The following is a 24295-nucleotide window of genomic DNA, read 5'->3' as shown; positions in this document are numbered from 1 at the left end:
TCGCCCACTGCAGAGAATCCAGCTGAGGGAAACTGAGGCATGGGGTTGGGCAGTGATTCGTCCAAGGTCATCGGGGAACAACTGGCAAAGCCAGATCCATGGCTTACAGTCCCCTCCCTGCTCCTCTGAACCACAGTGCCTTTTAGAAGGATCCGCTGTCAGGCTCTTTACAGAACCATGTCCAAATGCAGTTGCTTGGGATTAACAGAGCTGGGGAGTTTTCACAGCATGTAGCTCACCTTGAGGTCTCAGGATGCCCAAACATAGCTAGATGACAGCCGAATAATCAACTCACAGATAGGTGCCCCTACCCGCCCCCCCAGTTATTGTAAAGGTGGTGAGATGGGGCAGTGGGTGTGGGTGGAGACACTGAGAGATAGAGGACAGATCAGGTGCAGTCATAGCTCCTGAGCTAACTCACGAGAGAGAGATGGCATGTCTGGCAATAAATGGGTAGGTAGGCAGGCATCGGAGCTGCCCTGTGCCAACTCTGAGCTTGGCACTCCCAGCTATCGAGAGCCCAGCCCCACGCGGTCTGTGCGGTGATTAGTTCTACTGGGTTTCAAATGCAGAATCTCTAATCTGGGCCAGAAATCTGGTAACAGCTACTGTTGTAAATTATCCAACTCCACAGGTAATTTCTGATTAGCTCACTCCTCTCCCCTTGGTGCATCCTCAGTTTCCATAGCAGCTAAGACCTACGTAAAATGGAAACATCTGGTTCAAGCCCAGGTAAAGCTCCCCTGGGGAAAGGAATCTGCTGGATGCCAGCATAGAGAGATAACAGCCCCTCTGAAAGACAGTAGTGGCTGAACCTCAGGGATGGGGAGGGGCATATGGGGAATAGAGCAAAAGGGGGTTATGGGGGAGGGAGAAGAAAAGGAAGAAAAGAGACTTGAGGGAAAGAAAGAAAGAAAGAAAGAAAGAAAGAAAGAAAGAAAGAAAGAAAGAAAGAAAGAAAGAAAGGAAGGAGATGAATGGCAGTGGGAGCAAACAGAATAGTGCAGAGATGCCCTACCATAAACGCTTGCTGATCGTGATAGATGCACTGGCAGTAACCTTGATCCAGTCCCATTAGATGCTCGGCAATGGGAGGAAGCACACAGAGATCTGTGGCACGGACTTTATCCATCACCCACATGAAGGGCCTGCTCGGCAGCTTGGCCCACGTGGGGTGCATCCATCTCAAGCAGAGAGGCCAACGCACCCAGGGAAGGCTGGGTTTTGTAACAGACCCGTTCGAAAGGTGCTCATTGTCAGCGACAGGAAAGGAACAGAGTGAGGTGTCGGGGTCCCTGCTCCACCCCTCTCTGTCCACGGGGATTAATGAGTTGGCCCAGCAGCCGCAGAAAGCACTGGGGTCGGCTGAGAGGGCTGGGGTCGCACTCAGACACTGCAGTAATTAACATAGACTTAGACTGGGGAACAATGGGGCAAATGGATACGTTTCTCAGGGGAGTTAAGTTTGTCTAATAGATGCATTCAGCCCTGAGGTTCTTTCACTTCATGCGGGGTGACGGCAGAGAGCTGCCGATATCGCAGACAATCAAACCCTGCCCTGATCTAACCTGACAGCTGGCTGGCGGGCACTGCAACCAGAGCCCCAGTACTCAAAGCCTTCCAGTCACCATCCTAGTCGAACCGATCTAACCCCTTGGTTCAACAGCATCTGAGAAATGCTGGAGATCGCACAACTCAAAGTGAAATTAAATAAAATCACTGGGAAAATATTTTGAAATGTGATCTGACATCACTGAATTTGTGCCTATAGGAATTAACTCTCCAGTAATCAAACCCACACTGTTAGAGACCTCTGTTGTTTATTAATTAACGAGAGATGGCAATTCATGCAATTTGTTTAGTGGATTTCCTTTTTTTTTTGCACTACTATTTCCAGCTCTCATTGGCACTGATATAGAAATCCCAATGGTAACTTTTAATATTGCATTTTTTTAAAATAGCGTTTTTGTAGGTCCTACACAAAAACAAAACATTGCCTTTGATCAGACTTGCACTCACTAAGATCTCCAGTTATCACATTAGTCTGATGAAAGCATTCAACCCACAATCATGATAAAACTCACACTTAGTGCAGGTTCTTCACAAACACAACTGAGAATTTGTGCCATGTTAACCCTGAATCCTCTGTTCAGCACACAGTCTAAAACCGCTTGTGCTCTCAGGATCAATTCCTGGGGCAGGGAAGGATGGAGTCTTCCTTCCAGGCCACCAGGCAGAACTGCAGATACTCTGTGGCCACAATTCCAGCCTCCATCCGGAGTTCCCTCCTTGCAGCGTGCAACACATCCGTCTTTGTGAGTGGGAACTGCTGGTGCCCCTAAGCCCCTGCTGCAGGGATAGCACTAGGAATGCATGAGGCCGCATGTGGCCATCTTACCTTTGGGGGAGATGTGCCTCCAGGTGATTGTAGGATCCGGTCTGCCTGTGGCTATGCAGGTGAGGCTGATGTTGCCGCCTTCGTTGACGGAGATATCGGAAGAGATCTCAACAATTTTGGGAGACACTGGAATGACATACAGGGAGAAGTGAGGAGGCAGCAGGTTCCAGTTTGACAGTTTCACTCTAATTCTCCAGGTTGTGTGTGTTGGGGAGGGCCAGGGGGAGTTTTTGTGAGTAGTTGTGGATGAGCAGCTGTAGGTGTAGGTGGATTCTCCCCAACTCACAATTACCAGCTAAGCAACAGCCCATCAGCCCCATCTAACACAGCAGTGAAGGACCTGGAGGTGACATTCCCCCATCCCCCACTTCCTTCCCAGATATGCTTAACCCCAGATCCCTCCTTAACCTTCTCCCCACCCCGTTTCCATTGGAATCATGTCCTCAAGAGGATTCACTGGAGGAAAACACCCTCTCTGCCAGGCGTTCCCAAACTGGGGCCAGTGGAGCTCCCACTGGTGGGGTGCCCAGAGCTCACGCATGGCGCGGTGCTGATTCAAGCCCCTTGTTTGCAGCTACCTCTACGTCATGAAGAAGATCCTGGAGGCCTTTGAAAGAAGCTGGAAGCCAGGAGAAAGAGCCAGCCTAGCTGTCGCCAGGAGCCGCCACTACACAGGAGAGGAACACAGTGGTGCCCTCAGGGATGAGAGCCACTTGCGCTGCTATTCACCAATGTCCAGGGAGGGCATGGGGGAGAAGAGAACCAGATGGCTGGGCAGCATGTCCAGGGTAGGATGTGTAACCCCGGGGGGTTTAGGGAGCACAGCTGCTTTAAAACCTCGTCCTCAGGCAGTGCACGGCTCGGCTGTTCTGAGGGGAGGGGAGTCAAGAGAGGGAGCGTGAGAGGGACGTGGGGGTGTTTGTAGCTCCAGGCTCCTACAGCGAGTAGGCCCTCGCACAGCGAAGCAGGCGAGAATCAGCTCAAAGCCTGGGAGGAACAGAGTGGCTCACCGGGGACGTCCCAAGACGGGACCCTGAAGGAGCACTGTGCCAGGAAGGAATCACACGAGAAGCATAAACTGGAGCCACCGTTGACCGGAACTGTACGGGGCTGTGAGTACTGGGGTTTGTGACTTTGCACGGGGAATAAGGAGGGAGGCTGTAGCGAGCTAAGAGACGGGTTGTTACTCTGTGTGGGTTTGTGGAGAGCAGCAGGACACCGGACGGGTTGGTTGCTGATAGAGGATGGGCACTGAAGATACCCAGGAGCACCCAAGCAGAGGCAGTGCTAGTCCATTGGGGGCCCTAAGCAGGAATACTTTGGGCCTCCCCCACCCCCAACACAATGAAAAGTGAATAGGGGGCCCCCTTGAGCTGCATGGGGCCCTAAGCAATTGCTTCGTCTGCTTACACCTAGCGTTGGCTCTGCACCCACGGCTCACTGCTGCACGGGAACTTGCCCGGGATTCCTGACTTCTGAGTCTAGACACATTGCTCTTGGCATCTATCCTTTTATACTGTGGTAGCACTGGGTCCATGGGTCCTCGTCTTGGATGTAACCCTGTTTTGCCACTCCCCCTATCTTCTCCCCCTGTTGTTTTTCTCCATCCATCCCTCTGTAAATAAGTATTTCCCTTTCTTACGTCTGTTGTACTATTCCGATGAGCGTGTTTACTCCGGAGGGTTTGGAACAGGTGTCCCTGAGGTAGGTGGAAGGGAGTTTCCCTGCTGTGTTCCTGCATGTGGCTTTCCTTGGCCAAAGCTGCCTGGCTGAGCAGACTCCACCTTGGCCATGAGGGGCTATAGACACATATAGGGGAACAGGGAGTCCTGTCTATAAGGACACATGAGCAGGAGGAGAGTAGAAGGAGCAGAACGGATATGAAATGAAGAGCAAAAGGAAACAGCATGACAAGACATATTCCAAAGGGGCTTAGTGCTCTGTGCACTAAAGACAATTGAAACAAAACAGCTAAAGCCTTCCTCAATGTCACATTACCATGTGAGCAGGGGATGGGATGTGATCTGTGTGATCTCCAATGGGAAAGGAGGTCTCTGCGAGATAAACTCTCTCTTAACTGTCATGAAAATAGCCCTGTAGAACTGAAAAGAAAATAATTGCCTTTCTGTTATAGGGTTTAATTGGACCATCCTATCACATTTAATAGAAAACTCTGTCCCTGCTATGGAATTTTATAGGTTAAAAAAAAAAAAAAACTATAGAAAGGATTCTATACATTCCATAGGTGTTCTGAATACTTTGCAAAGAACCCTCAAGGTTTCTTCATCATTATGGTATTTTCTACAGGACTTTTCCATAAGAGGAAATGTAGGGCCAGATTCTCAGTGGGCTGTAGATCAGCATAGCTCTATCAACTTCAATGGAGCTATGTTATTGATGCCAGCTGAAAATTCATGAATAATGTAAAGAACCACTGCTACTCCCATTCTTCTCAGCCACGCAAGGCAGCCATGGGCTACAGCATCCCCTCTGCTGTACACCACCTCCATCTCTCTGGATTCCCACGCATGGCCGATGAGCTGGTACGCACATTGACCTTTCCAGAGGACTGGCTGAGACAGAGCAACCGCAGTGGCCTTCCTTGCACATAGAGCCTCCGCCACACAGGTAAGTAATTTATTGATCCGTAAAGCACTCCGAGACAGCCTGGAAGGGATTATGTCATGCTAGCCCTGGGCAATAAAATAAAATAAAATAAAATAAAATAAAAAGAGGGGCTTTTTTGTGAATGCCAGCGTGATTAAGGGTTTGTGGTTTGAAGTATAGTTAAAGTACATTTTAAGTGGAAACAAGGTGGGTAATGAATTACCCTGTGATGTGAAGGACTGCTGGGAGTTCATTTTCCCTACTTTGAACACAACGGCTAATCTGGTAATCATACACTGGAGGACAAGAGCAGAACAAATGCAGGCAGAATGGAAGAGCTCCTGGGGCAGTGCATGAAGATGATAGTAGATGAAATGTACATAGATTTTGGTGAGTCATCTCAGCTCTTGCTAAGAGCCAGTCTAATTGGATTGCGGGTATGTCTACACTTTGAGCTTGTGGTGTCATTTCCAGCTTGGGTAGATATACTCACACTCGCTCTGATCGAGTCAGTACACTAATGTTGGAAGGGTAGCAGGAGCGGCGCAAGTAGCCCTAAGTATGATCCCATCCAAAAGCCTAGGCATGTACTTGAGTCACTAGCCAGGCAATCGGATCTAGTATAGGAATGACTATCCGAGCTGGAAATTCCACCTACAGCTCCAGCACAGATGGTTCCCCTTGGAACCAACGCCCCAGCATGGTGCTAAAGCACGCTCTGTGGCTAGCAGTTCTGCCTACTGGAGGAGATGGAAATTTGTTTATTATTAGCTGTATGACAGTTACACCGACAGGCATGGCCTCGGGCCAGTGGGCCCTCAGGGAGAATCAGGACCTAACTGGCCCATGCTGACCCTGCAAGCTACACCTGGGAGCAGGTAGGTGCTCCAGGTGCTGGCTCATTAGCCAATCAGCATGAGAAAGTCTGAGTTCTACAAGAAGAGTGCCGGAACAGTATACGTCGGGGGCTGCTCAGATAGGACGGGCAATGCCAGGTGAGAGGAAGGAAGAGAGTGCTCTCCTTGGGGCAGGCATGGGACTACAGGCTAGGGGGAACCCACAGGAAGCACACGGGCTCCTGTAGGGGAGGAGCCCTGAGTTGGGGCTTGGAGGTGACCGGGAGAGCCCTGAAGAAAGATTGTCAGAGCCCTGGGAAAGGGACACCCTAGGGAACCTCCAGTTGTTAGCTCGGCAAAGAGAGTTGGTGGATTGGACAGGCCCAACAGTTTGGGGCTGGCTCAGGCTGGAGAGCTGAGCCATAGGAGGGGCCAAGAACTTTTTGTGTACATCAGAGGGGACTCTGAGTACCTCAGAAGGAAGGAGCTGTTCCGTGACTTGGCCAGAGGGCTGAGGTACGGAAGACCCAGAGGAAGGCAGGAGGTGCTGGAGCCAAGGACACTGGCAACATTACGTGCTGATGCCAGGAGGCGCTCTAAGGGTGAGTGTGCCCCATAACAATGCCCTGACCGCTGTGACCAAGACTGGAGCCATACTGTGCTAGGAGTTGTACGTAAATACAATAAGAGACAGTCGCTGCCCCAAAGAGCTTACAGTCTCAATAGACAAGACAGAAAAAGGAAGTATTTATTATCCCCACATTACAGATGGGGACCTGAAGCAGAGAGATCAAGAGACTTGCTCAAGGTCCTACAAGAAGAGGAAGCAGTTGAGCCCAAATATAAGTGCAGTGCCTTATTCTAAATCCATACTTCCTTTCTAATGCAGCTCTGGGCCATTCATGAGTTTAAAACTACTGAATCCATTTTCATCAAACTTGGCTTGTTTTGTAGAGCTCACTGAGGCTTAAAAGTACATGAGGTCTGAAGATGCTACTTACTGTAATATCACTTAGCAACACATACGCTTGCATTAGACATTCCAGGTTGTATTACATCAACTGACAAATGTAAAGAGTAGCCACATTTTAAAACACAATTTTAAGAAGGCAGGGTTAAGGTTAATCTTTCATCTCTGCTGTTCCTGACTTGGGAGCGCTTGCATTCTCCATCTTACCACCAAATTAGCTGTTAGATTTGTTTGGAGGCCTGGGACAGTTTTGGCCTGGCGTATAATAGTATATAATCAGTTGATTATGCACTTTCTGATCTTTGCACATAAATCCACTTAGCTACACGAGCCGCGATCATTAGCCTCTTATGCATTAACTGGCAATGAGCCCACACTCCCTCGCCCACATCTCAGGAAGGGGTTGGGAGGAATCTTTAGGTGCCCAAAGAATGAAAAGATTTGCCCGAATCAATGTCAGCTGGAGCAAGGCAGATGTGACACTGGAGTACCTGGGGAAGGAAACGAGAGTGATAGGGGTAGAGGAGCCTTTAGTTACCCTTTCAAATTAAATATGCAATGTTCAGATTTAACACAACGGTTATTGTATGGAAATTAAATGTTTGAATAATTAATTGAATGAATTATTTAAAATGCCTTTCTTGAGACTTAACAGATAGAGTGTAAGGTTTTACTACACAAGGGAGAAAAGCCTTAATAAATAAGTGACCATAAATATAAATCTGATATTATTTAACATTCAGTAGTAATCCCATTACGTCTATATTAAAATGTTTTATTCTTGGGCCAGTGTTTCTACAGCTAAGGGTGGGGAATCTCGAGCCGAATGGAAGCTGCAGATGGAATTGCACCCAGATGAGGATGAATAAATAAATAAAGGCATCCCGGGTGGAAATTCTCTCGTTGTTGCCAGTCCTTTTGCTCCTGGCATCTCTCTCTCTGCCTGACTAATCTAATTGCCTTCTATGACGAGATAACTGGCTCTGTGGATGAGAGGAAAGCAGTGGATGTGTTGTTCCTTGACTTTAGCAAAGCTTTTGATACGGTCTCCCACAGTATTCTTGCCAGCAAGTTAAAGAAGTATGGGCTGGATGAATGGACTATAAGGTGGATAGAAAGCTGGCTAGATTGTCAGGCTCAACTGGTAGGGATCAATGGCTCCATGTCTAGCTGGCAGCCGGTATCAAGCGGAGTGCCCCAAGGGTTGGTCCTCGGGCCGGTTTTGTTCAATATCTTCATTAACAATCTGGAGGATGGTGTGGATTGCACCCTCAGCAAGTTTGCAGATGACACTAAACTGGGAGGAGAGGTAGATACGCTGGAGGGTAGGGATAGAATACAGAGGGTCCTAGACAAGTGAGAGGATTGGGCCAAAAGAAATCTGATGTAGTTCAACAAGGACAAGTGCAGAGTCCTGCATTTAGGATGGAAGAATCCCATGCACCGCTACAGACTAGGGACCAAATGGCTCGGGAGCAGTTCTGCAGAAAAGGACCTAGGGGTTACAGTGGACGAGAAGCTGGATATGAGTCAACAGTGTGCCCTTGTTGCCAAGAAGGCCAATGGCATTTTGGGATGTATATGTAGGGGCATTGCCAGCAGATGGAGGGACGTCATCGTTCCCCTCTATTCGACATTGGTGAGGCCTCATCTGGAGTACTGTGTCCAGTTTTGGGCCCCACACTACAAGAAGGATGTGGAAAAATTGGAAAGAGTCCAGCGGAGGGCAACAAAAATCATTAGGGGACTGGAACACATGACTTATGAAGAGAGGCTGAGGGAACTGGGATTGTTTAGTCTGCGGAAGAGAAGAATGAGGGGGGATTTGATAGCTGCTTTCAACTACCTGAAAGGGGGTTCCAAAGAGGATGGCTCTAGACTGTTCTCAGTGGTAGCTGATGACAGAATAAGGAGTGATGGTCTGAAGTTGCAGTGGGGGAGGTTTAGGTAGGATATTAGGAAAAAAAATTTCACTAGGAGGGTGGGGAAGCACTGGAATGGGTTACCTAGGGAGGTGGTGGAATCTCCTTCCTTAGAAGTTTTTAAGGTCAGGCTTGACAAAGCCCTGGCTGGGATGATTTAGTTGGGGATTGGTCCTGCTTTGAGCAGGGGGTTGGACTAGATGACCTCCTGAGGTCCCTTCCAAACCTGATATTCTACGATTCTATGATTAAACATGGCAGCGCCAGCCTGCAGCGTGCATATTTCCCCAGACCGGGGCCTGTGCTTTTGCTGATCTCATTTTTTTTGCCATGATGCTGGGAAAGGTGTTTATTTTGTTCTGAGCTGATTCAGCCCCTTTTGTGGGTCCCCAGAACATACCCTGACTTTGTCCCAGGGTCAGTTTTCATCCCTCTCACCCACACACTCAGCAGGATAGAAAACACAGTATTTAGCTGAAAGAGATGGCACACACATGCATTATATATATGCATGGAGGGCGTGCATCTGTGTGATGTGCATGTTGAATGGTATATGCACATCTGTTCACACAGAAACGCACCGACGTGTGTGCCATGGACATACCCAAATGCCACGTACCCTTACCCACAGACGTATGTCCATTCCCTGCAGACACACGTGGCATACATGCATAGCAGCACACATATGCAGCTTTGGGTGGATTGTACAGCCCCTTCCTCGGTGTCTGCACACACCCACACTCACATACGGATGGGCCTGCAGCCCACACATTGGGACTAGCAGGCATGTACTTCCTGAGCCATTTCCCAGGTGATACACTCCCGGTCACTAATAGGCTGACTGATGTCCTCTGTGATCCCTGTTCCAGCCTGTTTTTATAGCCCTCCCTTATTTGCATAAACATCATTGGCTCTGCCTCCTCGATCGGTCCATGCCATCACCCCATCACCATTATCTCCCCATCTATCTTCCCCATCCTCGAGGGCTGTGCTGATGGTGTCAATCCCTTCCCCTGGCACTTAAGTCCTCACTCATTTCCTCTGCCACACCTCCCCGCCTTGCTGCTTGAGCTCTCTCTCTGGAGCAGCTGGTTCCTGATGTGCTCAGTCTCTGCGTCCATGTTGCGCTCCTCAGTTCAGATCGGCCAGCTCTGCTGGGCTCAGATAAGGACCCCAGATTTCAGCCTCTTCTCTCAGCCAGAGCCGAACAATCCAAACTTCCTGGATCAGCACAACTGGACTGGATATTTCACGAGCACACTGAAAATCCTAGTGCTTCCTGCTGAGCCAGCAAGCAGATCTGGCTCTTGCAGTCAATCTTCCTTGCCCCTGAATGGGAGGTGTCCCCTCTAGGAGGTTGAAGGGGGAGGTTAGTGTCTGTGGAAGAGGAAGTTTGAGTTGGGTGTCCAGAGAGGAAGGACGGTCTACTAGTTAGGGCACTCATCTAGGTTTTGGGAGACCTGAGTTCAATTCCCTGCTTTGGCACAAACTTCCTGCATGACCTTGGGCAAATCACTTACTTCCTCTGTGCCTCAGTTCCCCATCTGTAGCACTGCACTACTTCAGACAGGTGTTGTGAAGGAAGAACCATTAGAAATTGTTAGATGCTTAGATACTATGGTGGGGGGGTGGGGTGGGGACATCAGCACCATCCATAGATATGGCCCATTTAAACCTGTGACTTCTTGCTAGCATGGGCATTAATGAGTGTGGTTGGTTTTTATGATACGGACCATGGTGAGAACCCAACAAACTCATTTCAAACAGCCTTCAGAGGGTAACAGCCCTTACAGAAGTGTACAGAACATCCTACATCAAGGGTCCAGAATGCGACTCTAGCTACAGCTGAGGACCATCCCTGGAGAGTAATACTGGTTTTCCTTCCCCACACAAAGCACAGCAATTGCATTTTTCAGCCTAGGTGACGTCTGTTTCAGATTAAGGAACATCATATTAGTTCTTTATTTAATAATCGTTCCCCTTAAAAAGAGAAAAGGACTGAAAATAACACTAAAGTTCTGTAACCAATCTGAAATGCACAGTGGCAGCTGCCTGAGCATCGAACAGGCAGATTCTCTATTTCTAACAATAGTCTCGGATGGCATCTTTCATCAGTTGACCTCACAGTGTTTTATTACAGAGTAGGAAACTGAGTCACAGAGTGGGGAAGTGACTGGAGCACCATCACACAGCAGGTCAGAGACAGAGAGAGGAACAAAACCCAAGTCTCCTAGTCAAGTCCCATGTCCACTAGATCACACTGCCTTCAATAAACACTACATAGAACACAACCCTTCATCCATATAGGGACAAAGGACACAGGCTGGAAGGGACCTTGTGTGTCACCGAGTCCAGTCCCCTGCTACCACAGGCAGCTCTGTCATATACCTCCCTCCAGAAACTCATCAAGCTCCATCTTAAAATTAGTTAGGTTGTTTGCCATTCCTCCCCCACAGCCCCCCACACCTATTGGGAAGCTGTGCTCGAACCTCCCTCCTCTGACGCTTAGTAACCTTCTTCTAATTTCTAGCCTCAGTTTATTCATGGCCAGTTTGTCCCCATTCATGGCTAGTTTATACCAGTTTATACTTATCCACCTCAGCTGTAGGCTATATAAGGCAACTATTGGCCATTGCCAACCTGGATCCATCACAGTGACCTAGAAGTGAAAGGCCCTATATCCTTTTATTGGCATCCAGAACCATCTTGTTCCTTCTGGCTGCATGCAAACCAATTCCCACCATCTCCATTCATACACAAGTTCTTGGCATATACAAATCCATAGGTGCTCAGCACCCATTGGCAGCCCCACCGATCAGCTCCGCCTTCCTCCCTCTCAGCACCTCCCGCCTGCCATGATCAGCTGTTCAGCAGTGTGCGGGAGGCGTTGGGGAGGAGGGGGTGGAGTGAGGGTGGGGGCTTGGGGAAGGAGTGGAGCGGGGCGGGGCTTGGAGTGGAGCGGGGGCAGGGCTTGGGGTGGAGTGGGGGCGGGGCTTGGGGTGGAGCAGGGGCGGAGCTTGGAGTGGAGTGGGAGTCGAGCACCCCCCGGAAACTCAGGAAGTCAGCGTCTAAGTACAGATCCCTCTGTAGTTGCTGCCACACTGTTCCACAGAGTCTCCTCTCCCTCTCATGCTTGTTTTCCTAAGGGGAGCCAGAGAGAAAACTCGGAGAGCTACTCCTTGGGTAATATCTGTATTCTAAAGCACTTACAAAGGCCAGCTAATCAGCATGTGCCATTCTAATGCCACATTGTTTGAACAGCAAAACGCAGAAGGTTTGATTCTTCTGTCACACCCGTGCAAATTAGGAGCAACTCAACTGAAGTCAATGGTGGTATGCCAATATGAGTGAGGAAAATCAAGGTCTCAAAGCCACACTTTCCGGTGTCTTCCACCTGTGTTTGTCCATTGGCTTTAATGAAGCTGTTAATTATAATTTATTTGTATGAGAGATCCCAGTTGAGATGGGAGCCCTATTGTGCTAGGTGCTGTACATACCCATAGTGAGACTCAATCCCTGCCCAAAGAATTTACAATCTAAATAGATCAAGCATGGGAGAAATGAAGTAGGGTTAGACTTATTTTACAGATCGGGAACTGAGGCACGGAGAGACTAAGTAGTTTGGCCAAGGAAATACGGGGAGTCTCTGGTAAAGTCTCCAGCTATCCTGAGTCCTGATCAAGTGACTTAGCCAGAAGACCATATTCTCCCCACTCCCCAAATCAGTTGCACCTGGTTCACATCAATGTTAGCATAGAACAGGGGCCATTGTTCTCCACAATGAAAGAGATGCCACCTTGTGCACTGAAATCTTTAAGGGGCAGTTCTATCCTGCTAAGGGATCTTTGCTATTTCTTCCCCCTCATCACTTAAACACCCTGGTAGTTTTGCATGCTATGACAGTGGCAATCAAATCACATGCTCCAGGGCATAAGCTGATCTCTCCAGAGTGGTCAGGAAGGTATTTCCTCCCTTTTTGTCTAGCATTGCACAACGAGGCAAACAGACACTTATGGGTTCATTTTGTTTTACACCAGGCAATGGCCGGAAGTGGGACACTGGGCCAGTGGGACCATGTGACCGAATGCACCCCTGTATTCACACCCTACACCCTATTGTAATAATCTTTGTACAAAATATGCCTTGTGAGCTATCATTTGAAAACTAACAACTCACTGATCAATAATATCATGGTGAAATGAGGGTAGCAACATTATATGCAAAGTTATGAATTCCCTCCATATGATGGTGTTCAAGCCAACATAGCCCTGACCAAACAGAAGTTGTTAAACAGGTCTGCCCTAACCAAAGAAATATGTCTTTACATCAATTTACATACAAGTAGTAAACAGGGTCCTTGAGACCGCAAGAGGGGTAAACTGGTTCCTCAAAGACAAAGCGCAAGCTAATGCCTCTAGCCAGGTGTCATCAAAACTGATTGGTAATCACCTGTCAAGTGGCCATCCAATGGCAAGGAAGAGGGGCAGGAATAGATCCATCTGCATTTTAGCAAGCAAGAACGTGGAACCTTTTTCACCACAAGACCCCATGTCTCCATCCTCACAGCAAAAAGGAACTTTATCTAGGGTTAACCCTCAGGAAAATGCATTTCAAAGGGTGATCGGACTTTAAAATTGAGGGGGGGGAACACACCAGGCTACCTATCTTCCTTTATCTCCTTCTGGCTTTCTCTTTCATCTAAGAAGTCAAAGAAACCAGCCTTTTCACGTTGGTTAGCAATGTGGGCGGGAACACATGAGGAGGTAGTGATAAAAAATCCTTATTTTACCTTGAACCAAGTCTAGTTGTTAAGTTTTAGCTACTAGAAGGCATTTTATCTTTATTTCTCTTGTACCCATTTCTGACTTTAATACCTTACGCTTGTACTCATTTAAAATGTCTTTATAGTTCAATAAACATGTTATATTTTTTCATAAAAACGAATCCAGTGTTGTGTTTCAACTGATCTGTTTGCTAACTGCAGTTAAAGTAGCAAACTGTTGTATGCTGACCCCTCCCAAGGGACATCTGAACTACCCAGGAGAGGGCTGGACAGTGCAGAAGACACATTTTGGGGAACATGCGGGACTGCGAGCATGTTGGGGTCACCCTGCAGGCAGTAACCCAGGCTGCCGGAAGTCAGAGTGTGTGGCCGGTGTGTCGCTGACAGGCTGTTAGTGTCCGAGGTGCTGGACCAGGAGTGCAGTTATACACAGACACTCAGGGTGTGACCTACATGCTGTTTGACTGTTTGGCCCAGGTTGGGAGTTGCAACATCAAAGCATTGTGAAGCACGCAAGGTTGCAGGGGAGGTGGTGACACAACCCCTCCCCGGTCTGGATTGCACTCTGGAATGTGACAGACCAACTGTCTGATCTGGTTCTGCAAGTCTCGGTTGCTGTCCTGCCCTCCAGTAAGTCCCCTTGGCCCCTCTCCGGTGGCACAATGTGGGCTTCAGACTGCTTTAAATAAGTAGCTGAGGGTTCCCTCAGAGCGGAGGAATCCTTGGCCAGAACAGCTGACTTTATGCCACCTGTTCTATCCTCAGGCGACAAGATGGAAGCTGACATGACGCAAGCCAGGAGCAGTGGTGCTGGGGGGCAGAGCCAGAGCATGATGCATGCTCCAATGATCCTGGGCTGGCAGGATGGTTAATAAGCGCTATCCCTGCTGTCATAATTCACTGCCATCCTAAAGCTGCTCTGATTTATGAAGTGGCCCCCAAGCAAACCTAGGATTGCAGGAAGGGGTGGGAGATCAGGGGACAGGCGGAATAATACCAACTTTGCCAGCCCTCCAGGTGTGCAGAGCTCAGCCGCAACTATTTAAAGCTGAACACAGCTGAAAAAATGAAATGAAATGCCTGAAATGAAAGGGACATACATAACTACCTTAATAAGCAATTAATAAATAACTAATAGCAATTGCTCTCTTTAAAATAAGGCCTAATGAGATGTATCATATGCCGCAGAGATGTGTCTAAATGATTTCCAAACCAGATAACAGAGCCTGCTGTCATAGCAAAGCTCTTCTGAGCTGGGAGACATAAAATTATTTACACACATCTCTACAGCATGTTACATGATAAGAGATTTTCATAATTCATTACAGGGGGGAAGAGAAAAGGAGTTTCCAATCAGGCATTAGTAAGTATTTGTGGATGCTGATATAAATCACAGTACAAGCAGCAGGATTCTGTAGACACACACTGGGTCTAGATGCCAAAATGGAGCCCAATCCAGATTTCACTTACACCAGTCTAAACCAGGACTAGCTCCACTGAAGGCAATGGGGATACATCAGAGTAACAGTGCCTTCGGAGGAAAATCAGAACCAAAGTACCCAGAATTTTCTCTTCCTGACAGCTGGATCTATATCACCAAGCCTGGATTCAGATTTTGAATGCTCCAAAGATTGAGGGATGGCCAGATCTTTTTAATGGTAAGAAATAGTTTAGTTGTTATGATTTGATCCATTTTAGCCAGCTCCCTAAAGAAGGAAAGGAGGCGTTTCAAGCAATGGTTCTGGCTTGGGCCCATCTCTGTTTCAAACTGAGACAGGCAAAAATGGAAATTGGGTCCAAACCAATGCCCTGGTTCTCAATACACCTCCCCCACAACTTTGGGGAAGCCCATGTCCAAATCTGGACTTTGCAGCTGGCCCTTATTTCTAAAGTGGGGTGCCCCCAAAACTCCAGATGGGAACAGTTCTGGCTAGAAATCCAAACTCTATATCTCAAGCTACAGGCTAAAATAACAAAGTGGGGAACATGATGTAAAGAATCAGAATAGAATAGTATAGAACAGGGTTTTCTCCAGTCAAATCCAGGGGTGATTCACCTTTTGCAACACCCATCAGTTCCTGTTTTAGTCTTGGAAATAAAATGGTTGAGTTGGAGATGGGTGAAACTTAATCCAAAACCTCACATCTCCAAGAGCCAGCAGGTAAGGGGTGGGAGGGGGAGAGAGAGGTAGGTGTGTATCCTGGGGGGTTGAGGCGGGGGGGGGAGAAAGGTGTATGGGGATGAATGGAGGATAGATTAGACAGATGGGTGTGGATGGGGATGGATGGATAGATGGATACAAAATAAACTAGCACCTATGTACTTGTTATTCTGGAATCTTAAAATCCCAGCTACACCGCAGGAACCAAGTATCTGTTTTACTCCATGTTCTTGTACGGAATTCCCCCGGTAAGGCAAGAAATACTTTGCAGTACAGGCAGAAATATGACAACTTCAAGACTCCCGCATCATCCATCCAGCTTCTGAGACACCCATCCACAGAATACCAAAGTGGGCTCTGAAGAAGAGCTCTGTGTAATCTGGAAAGCATGTCATTTTCATCAACAGAAGCTGGTCCAATCAAAGATGCTACCTCACCCACCTTGTCTCTCTAAAAGCCTGGGACCAGCACAGCTATAACTACACCGTAAACAAGGTGAGCTCTTCACAGCTATATCCAAAGTAACCACACTGCCAATCGAACACAGAATGACTCCTTCCCACCCTCCTTGCCCTCCTTCTCTGTCACAAGCCTGTGGTTCTTCCCAGCCATCTCTGTTTCATCCTACAAGGCCTCAGAGCTGATGGTGCCTCTGTTAATCCCCTTGTGAAATGTCACCACACAGGAGTGAGTTGAAAAGTGTTGAAACAGAGTGAGAGTGAAAGTTTGAACACTACTCCTTGTTAATACAAAGCATGTCAAACCCATCACCTAGGAATGCTGAATGTCTTTATTAGATTCCTTTATCTCCCCCTGAGATCGGAGGGACACGACTGGATGATTCTCAGCGGAGATGTCATCATCCAGAAACTAATTAAAGGCTGCGCAGGAAGTCGGGCCCGGCGCACTCAGGAGAACAAAACGCATTAGCAACTGGAGTCAAGAAAAATATTACAAGTGAACTTTAGATCGGAAAGGGCAAGCTGGGGATTTGACAATAGCTCTCTCCCATTTCCCATTGCCCCACTCCCCTTTCCTCGAGGTCTGGCTCCAGGCGGGAGCAAGTCCACTGGGATCCTGGTGATTGTTGGACGCCAGCTGCTGCAGCCTGCAGCTTCTCATCTCAGGGTGGGCGCCAGGAATGAAAAAGGACTTGGCTGCCTATTCTAGAGGGCAATGGTGGGGAATGGTGATCATGATTTGCACTTCCCCTTCACAGCAAAGCCCCTTCACAGACATTAACCATGTCAGTCAGTGGCAAGGACTGAATGACCCAATGTTTAGGCCACTAGCTGGAGACTTAGGCTCAGTTCCTTGCTCTGCCACCGATTTCCCACTGTGACCTTGGGCAAGTCACTTAGCTTTTCTTTGCCTCAGTTGCCCATCTCTTCAATGGCAGCAAGATCATGACCCTGCCTCATGGGGTATTGCATAGATAATACATTAAAGACTGTAAGGTGCTCAGATATTGCAGTAATGGGGTCAGATAAGCACCACAAGCAGAAGTCAATGTGGTAGGCATTATTACTAGCAGCTCCATTTTGCAGATAGCCAAAGTGAGGCTCTGAGAGGTCCAGCCTTAGGGTGTTTAGTTTAGTGCCTGACCCTGAGTGCTGCTGAGCACCCATAAATAACTCCCATTAACAACAACAGGAAATTATGGGTACTCAGCAGCTCTGGGGTGAAATCCTGGCCCCATTAAATTCAATGGCAAAACTCCCAGAGAGTTCACTGGAGCCAGGATTTCATCCCAGGTTCTTATATCTTGTGGACTGGCCTGTTTTCTTGGACGGCGATAGGGTCACCTTCTTGTCAGGGAAGATTTTTGCCCTGAGGGAACCAGCCCATCTTGACGAGCCCTACCTCTTCCCCTCACAACCTGCTGGCTCCTGACTGCTTTCTCTGACTGTGAATCAACCAGGGAGAGGCAGCGCACAGCCACAGAGTGGCTCTAGGCTTGCTGGCAGCTGGGAAGCCGGCAGCATGGGGCAATAGGCATATTTGGAGGAGCCTCTTCCAAGGGAGGGACCTCATGAAAGACATGGGGCCTCCTGCTGGAGAGAGAGGAGCCTGGTGAACTCAGCTCCCCTCCCTCACCATGTCATGAGGTGAAAAGTGACTTGCCCACAGTCATGCAGTAACGGAACAGAATCAAGAAGACCTGACTCCTGCCCTCACCACGCGACCACAGACCTTGAGAGACGATCACAAGAAATGAGCCACATGCATCATGCTCACGTTCAGCTATGGACCGTTTCTCTATGGACCATTCACTTCTGCTGCTGTTTGTCCCCCAGGAAATAGAAAGCCACTGGGCTTCTTCAGAGGGACACAGAGAGGGTTGAATTACCCCTACCCCATATGACTTGTAAAAAGAACCTGTATGAACTAAAGAACTAAAGATTTCCCTTTCAAGGATAAATAAGATGCTCTAATATAGCTAGTGTCTTCAATGAATATACCGTAGGAGTTTTATGTGAAGTACAGGTTAAAATGATGCCCTTTAAATTAGAATGGTGGCTATTTTTTGGGAGTTGGTTGTGTTTTTTATGATCTATCTAGAGGCTCAAACAGACCAAGAGAGAAATAAATTTCCTCTCCATTAAGCATACACTCTGCTCTTGCATGTTCGTTCTTATCGTTGTATGCTCTCTCTCTCTCATTCATGTTCTCCCTCTGACTCAAGCACAGAATATGTGTTTATTGTTACGCTTGCCACACTGACGCTAAGCTAATTCGAAGAGCTGGACGGAATGTGCTGGGGAAAACACGTGGGCCAGGAGTGCTGAAAGATGTGGGAACTGTGAACAAATGATGGTCAAAAGCCAGGGAGATTCATGGTTTTAATGTGAAACCAACTGAAAATCCAAAGTTTTGACTGAATTTCCATTTCTATCTAAATATCTACCTACCAGCTCTCTCTCCGCATACTAGATCTGCATACCTGTTATATCTTTCATCTATCTACCTACCAATCACATCTTTTCTAAGCTTATAATGAAGAACAAGAAAATAAACATCCCTGTTGAGATCTATTATCCTGGCTTATCCCTTTTCTTGTAATCGCAGGATGGAGATGGTGCGGCTCCCTCGCTGCTCTTTGCTGACTCTGCTGCTGTCTGTCCAAGCCCCAGTCTTACATAGGGAATGCGCCCTTGTGTGATTTCTATAAGTTGGGTGCCTATCAGACAAGCAGAAAGGTACAGGAGTCACTTTGTGCGCAGCCAATGTTTTCGGTACCGTCGTCTCTCTCGGCTGGAGACTGTTGCACTCACAGATTGATGCACTCACCCCCCTGTGCGGTGTCTGCTACTAGAGAGGCCTGCAAACACTTGATATCAGACTCTTCTCAGCTGCCTGTGTATCTGCATCTCACCCAAATGAAACGCTGATGTCTTATTTACAGTGAATCCTGCCTTTGCCCTGGAGGAGCTGGGAGTAGCATCCCGCAGTGCTCCTTAAGGACACTCTGCCCCCCCCCCAACCCTTTGTTTGTTTTTTTCTCAGCCTCAGTCGCTCACTCTCTCCCCACAACTTTGGGACAGCAGCACTGCAGAGCAGCGGCTGAATGGCTCATTACCCCAGGCCGATTTAGCAGAGGCAAGGCGGTGTCTGAGAAGTGTAATGAGCCCCTCAATTGATTGGGAATGAATGCATTAATCTGAGGCTATTAGACTCTTTCATCAGCATGTCTAAAATACATAGCAGTGTTGCTTTATGTGGGAGACACAGATCAGCCATATCTCTATCCAGGGCCATTTGGAGGGGATCTTTACAGCAAGAAAGAAAAATAACCATTGAGCACAAGAAAGGGAGCATTATCTAGTGGTTAAAGCAAGATCCTGCAAGTCCAGGTTCTTGTCCCGGCCATACCAGAGGCTCATTGTGTGACTGTAGGCAAGTCACTTTCCCCATTTTCTAAATAAGGCTAATTACATTGACCAACTCACTGGGGGGTGTTGAGAGACCTGATTTATTACTCATTCATTACCACTTTGAGATCCTTGCATGGGAAGCGTTATCATCTGTAGACAGGCCTCAGAGGACTTTTCAAAGGGTGGCACCAATTCCCTTATGTTACAGCTGGGGAAACTGAGGCACAGAGAAGGGCTGGACCTTGCCCAAGGTTACCCAGCGGGTCAGTGGCACAGCTGGGAACGATTCTCCTGACTCCCAGTCGAGGGCACTATCCTGCAGACTGTGCTGCCGCCCAATGTGTTGCACAACCAGACAATCCACACAGGGGCATCACCACCACCTTTCCTGAAATTTGTGACATAGGGCCCACTTTTCACTATAAACTGTCCTGTGCAAAGTGAGGATCCGGGAGGATCCGGGTCTGAATTCAGAGGGGCTGCAACGCAGGGCTCTGTACGATGCCAGAGACCCACCCAGTCCTTACAGTCTACCCGTGTACACCCCGCGCTCCACCTCACAGCTGCCCAGGAATGACGGAGGATCACCCCCAATTTTCTGTCCCCTTTAAGCTTTGCCAGAGGATCACAGCTCTTCACTTGCTGTTTCCCAATCTCTGTCGCCAGGCTTTATTGATTTGACGCATGTCTCCTAATCTAGGCAGAACCTTACAAATTTGATTCCCCTCTTCCCCCGATCTCCCTGCGCCCCGGTGAAAGGTAAACAGATCGGACAGGGAGTCGCTCTCCCTAATACTTTTTGATTAGGAGGTCTCCAGGCAAACACTGCCATTTGTGACGAGACCCCCAGCAGAGGTTGGAAGCTGTCCCGCAGTCCAAAACGAGCTGCAGGTGATGTGGTTTATGTCCCATAAGATGCTGCACTGTCCCCCGGATCCCACACACAGTCCCCATGGGGCCAGGCCTCCTCACACCAGACATACCGATCTTTCCATCTCTCCTGCTGAAGCCAGCCTGTCTTCTAAAAGGCTCCCCAGTCTGTTCCTTGTCTCCCTGGGCCGCATCTCCACCAACACTTGCCCCAGTCATATCCCTCCATGCTCTCTTAAAGCCCTCTCCAATGAGTCCTTGTTCCTACTGAGGCTATGCCTTCCCTGATCCCTGCTGCTTTTAAGACTAGCCTCCCTTCATCCATTCCTGCTCCTACACAAAGTTCCCATAATCGCTATGGATCCACATGGCTGAGAGCTGCCAAAGGTTCCTGCTGTCTCTTTCCGTTTCCCTCCCCACTCCGCTTTGTAAAGGAAGGGCCCATTTCCACCAATGGGATTGGGGGCTATGAGGTATGTTTCAAACAGAACTGAAGTTCTAGCATGTTATCCATAAACTGCACTCTGGCAGCATCTGCCAGCCAAGGATCTCAAGGCACCCTGATCAAACATTAATCAACAATTGATCATGCAAACTGCACAAACGCTATACATAAGTAACCCAGGGCACCAACTCCAACTACCACAAAGTAATGAATAGAAAATAAAACAAACACACACTATTAGGGGCCAATTTCTGTCCTGTGACCCCCTCGGAGATGAGTAACAGAAGACACAGTCCAGAGAACTTGGGGGGCAAAAGTGACTTTACACCACCTTTGTGAATCCCTGATTTGGGGCAGCCCCAGCATAAGTTATAGAAGGCTTATATAATAGTCAGATAGGCGTGTATTACAAGCAGTGCAGATAGAGATGCCTATATTTAAGGTTGCCTAACACTTTCTATCATAAGACCCTGTTTTCAATTGCTGATAATTTTGCCTGACTTAAGCCATTTTGGCTGAAATTTTCCATGCTGATGTCTGCCTCAGGCTGTGTTGTTCTTGTTTTTAAGTTTCAGCAGAAACAGTTCCGCTGTTTCTGAGAACAAGGTTAGGAAAAAAGCTGATTTGCCCATGATTCATTCCCTGAGCCCCAACCACCCCATGCACTGAATGACGCAGGGCTCCTATAGAAAAAAGTAATATGTATTCATGAAATTAAAGATTGTACCATCATGCATATGCATAAGCGGGCTGAATTAAGGTTGCAGAGGCAACATCCATTCTGGCATTTCCTAACTTCTGATTGCTTGACTTTGCAACTCTCTTTTAATATAACAGCTCTGGATTTCATACGTAGACATATCCATAGGTCACAAGCATCTGCTAAGTGTGGGTGGCCAATTTGAGATACCAAGGATGTGTTTTTTCACAGTCTGTAGCATTATATGGCACTTAATTTATTCAAAGCACAGTTCCCATGACTTCAGTTGCAGTTGTGAGTGTGCAGCCCTTCTTCAAATCAGACTGCAGGGTCTCAAATCGGGCTTCCAGAAAATAAGGAACACACAATTAGTGACCCTGTTTAAGTGACTTGCCCAACTTCACCTAGTAACTCTGTGGCAGAGGCAGGGATAGACTCCATTTCCCCAGGGCAGCATTCAACTGCCTTAACCAGGATGCCATCCTTTCTCCCTGCAGTCCCCAACTGCATTCACTACAAACCTTCCAACTTCTTCAACAAATGAGACTTGAGTCCTACAGGTAACAGCCTCCTTCACTACACACCCCTGAGTAGGTCCATCCTGTGCACTGAATGAGGCAGAAGGTCTGTGGAAAAACCCGTCTGTGATCATGTCATTTAAAAAACTGCAGCATATTGCACAAGCCCAAGGGGGCAGAAGTAAGGCTGCGTAGAAAATGTCACCCCAAATGGTTAAAATATGGCAAAGTTATAAACACGTGAAAACAGGGTCCTAGAGTGGGGAAGGGTCAGGCAATCTTACAATAGAAGGTGCTACCAGCCTGTCCATAATATGTGTGCATGTATGTTATCATTTTCAGGACTTTTACATAAGGCCTCCACCTTCAGTTTCCCATTGAAACCCTCTAGCTTTCTCGTTGGTTTTCCTCTCCCCTTTGAGAACCCTTGAAAAAAATCTAGCTGTTATTTTCGCTTAAGACCTCCCTTGTCTTCCTATACCCCACCTTAGCAGCTGCAACATCTTTCCTTCATTTGCCTATGTTTTTCTTAGAAGAGTTATTCCTCGGCTGCCACCCCATTCTTATTCCCTACTCCTCCCAATTGATCCATTTAATCATTCTGCAGACTGTTTACACTGAGTTTCCTTTATTTTTTCTCTTCCCTTTCCCCTTCTCGTTTTAAACCCGGGCGTTCCCTGATTATAAATCATTACCGCTTTTAACTTGGCTCGGGTCTCTTTAATTAAGTTGTAGTCTATTATTTTTTATCTAGTCCATTTGTGCCTGTTCCCCTTGTCCTGGCTTATTTTTCCCCTTGTTCCTCCTCCAGGCAGGCTGAGTATGAAATCATACATTTCCACTCGGCTAACAATCACTTTGAATTATTAAATGCTATTAAATTGGACCACACTGTGGCCATTGGATTGGAGTCCTCGAGCTGTGATATTTACTTGCGCTAGTCAAAGGGAACTGGGTTGGAAAGTGCTCGGGGGAGGGACGACACACAGAATTGTTCCGTCCATCCTGCTGAAAGCAAACGGCATCCGTTAGGATTTTATACCAAGTGAGTTCAAAGGAACCTCTTATGTTGAGCCATGCATGCATTGTAATGTCTTTAATAAATCAATTACTTTTTGGCAGGAAAGTGTCACAGCATCTCAAATCCTTGTAATCACCTCAGCCTTGCTATGTTTTAAATACTGAAAAGCCACAGAAACAGGAGAGGAAGCTATCAGGAGGAACTGGGTGGGGGAAACAAAGGGAAATTTCATCTCTCCAGCAGAGGCCTAAAGATGCTTAAAAATAAAATGATTCCCATGGTTCAAATACATTCCCAGACAGTTACTGACCAAATCCAGCCCCTCCTGGCTTTTGTCATGTTGCTTTCATCATCCGAATGAAAGCAGGCAGAATATTTAGGGGCGCACTGTGCTTTAAAGACACAGACCCTTGTTGGTCAGGAGAAGCTGCACCCGTGCCCCATTCCAGGACGCGTATAGTTGCACTGGCAGGGGTGTGTGCCCATGAGTACAGCATCTGCTCCCCACTGCTGACTGATATGGGGTGGGGCTCAGGTGCATGATATAAGCCTAGGGTTTAAGTAGCCCAGGGCCAGAAGTAAAAAGGCAAGAAGGGGAGGTTAAGGGGTACAGTTGGTTAGTGAACTAGCCTTTCACTTCTGGAGACCTGGGTTTAAATCCTGCTCATGCTGCAAGGGAGACTGAATTTGTTGATTTCAGCCTGTTCTCTGGTATATGTTTGCAGAGGGCACTAAATGACCACATGGCTACAGGACAGCGACAGCCGATCAGGATCGGAGTGCATTGGCAGCTCTCCACTGGAGGTCAAGACTAGAGTTGGAGGAGGTTTTTATTTTTCCAGTGAATAGTTAATTTGCCCAAAAATGTGTTTTTTTTTCAGGGTACTGAAACTATTTTCAAATTTGGATTGAAGTCAGCGAATAGTTTCAGCACCAGCCTCCCTCCTGAAAACATCAAAATGAATCAAAAACATTCGACCACCGAACCAAAAAATCCCTTATTGACTCTGCTCTCGTCAAGACTGCAGTAGCAGGGAGGTTAGATACAGATGCACTGGCAGAGTTGTGAGGGAAACGCTTGCACAGGCCCTGCCAGCCCTGTGCCAGGCTGTAGTAGGCAATGCGATGGCTCCCACTCTTTCATAGAAAATTATTCCTCCCAGGTGTTTAAAACATCACAGTATGGCTA

The 24295-nt window shown here is 47.7% G+C and overlaps 1 protein-coding gene across 5 annotated transcripts in view; it reads right to left on the bottom strand.

The window, feature by feature from the left end:
- NTM (neurotrimin) overlaps positions 1 to 24295 on the bottom strand; it is a 284098-nt gene that overhangs the window by 83029 nt on the left and 176774 nt on the right. For all 5 annotated transcript variants that reach the window (XM_077839712.1, XM_077839713.1, XM_077839714.1 and 2 more), the window contains exon 3: positions 2399 to 2524. In XM_077839712.1, the coding sequence (XP_077695838.1) occupies positions 2399 to 2524 (126 nt within the window). The remainder of the gene's footprint in view (positions 1 to 2398; positions 2525 to 24295) is intronic.

Source organism: Eretmochelys imbricata, chromosome 22 (assembly GCF_965152235.1).
Source record: "Eretmochelys imbricata isolate rEreImb1 chromosome 22, rEreImb1.hap1, whole genome shotgun sequence".
NCBI classification, from domain to species: Eukaryota; Metazoa; Chordata; order Testudines; family Cheloniidae; genus Eretmochelys; species Eretmochelys imbricata.
This window is presented reverse-complemented; position numbering and strand designations above follow the sequence as displayed.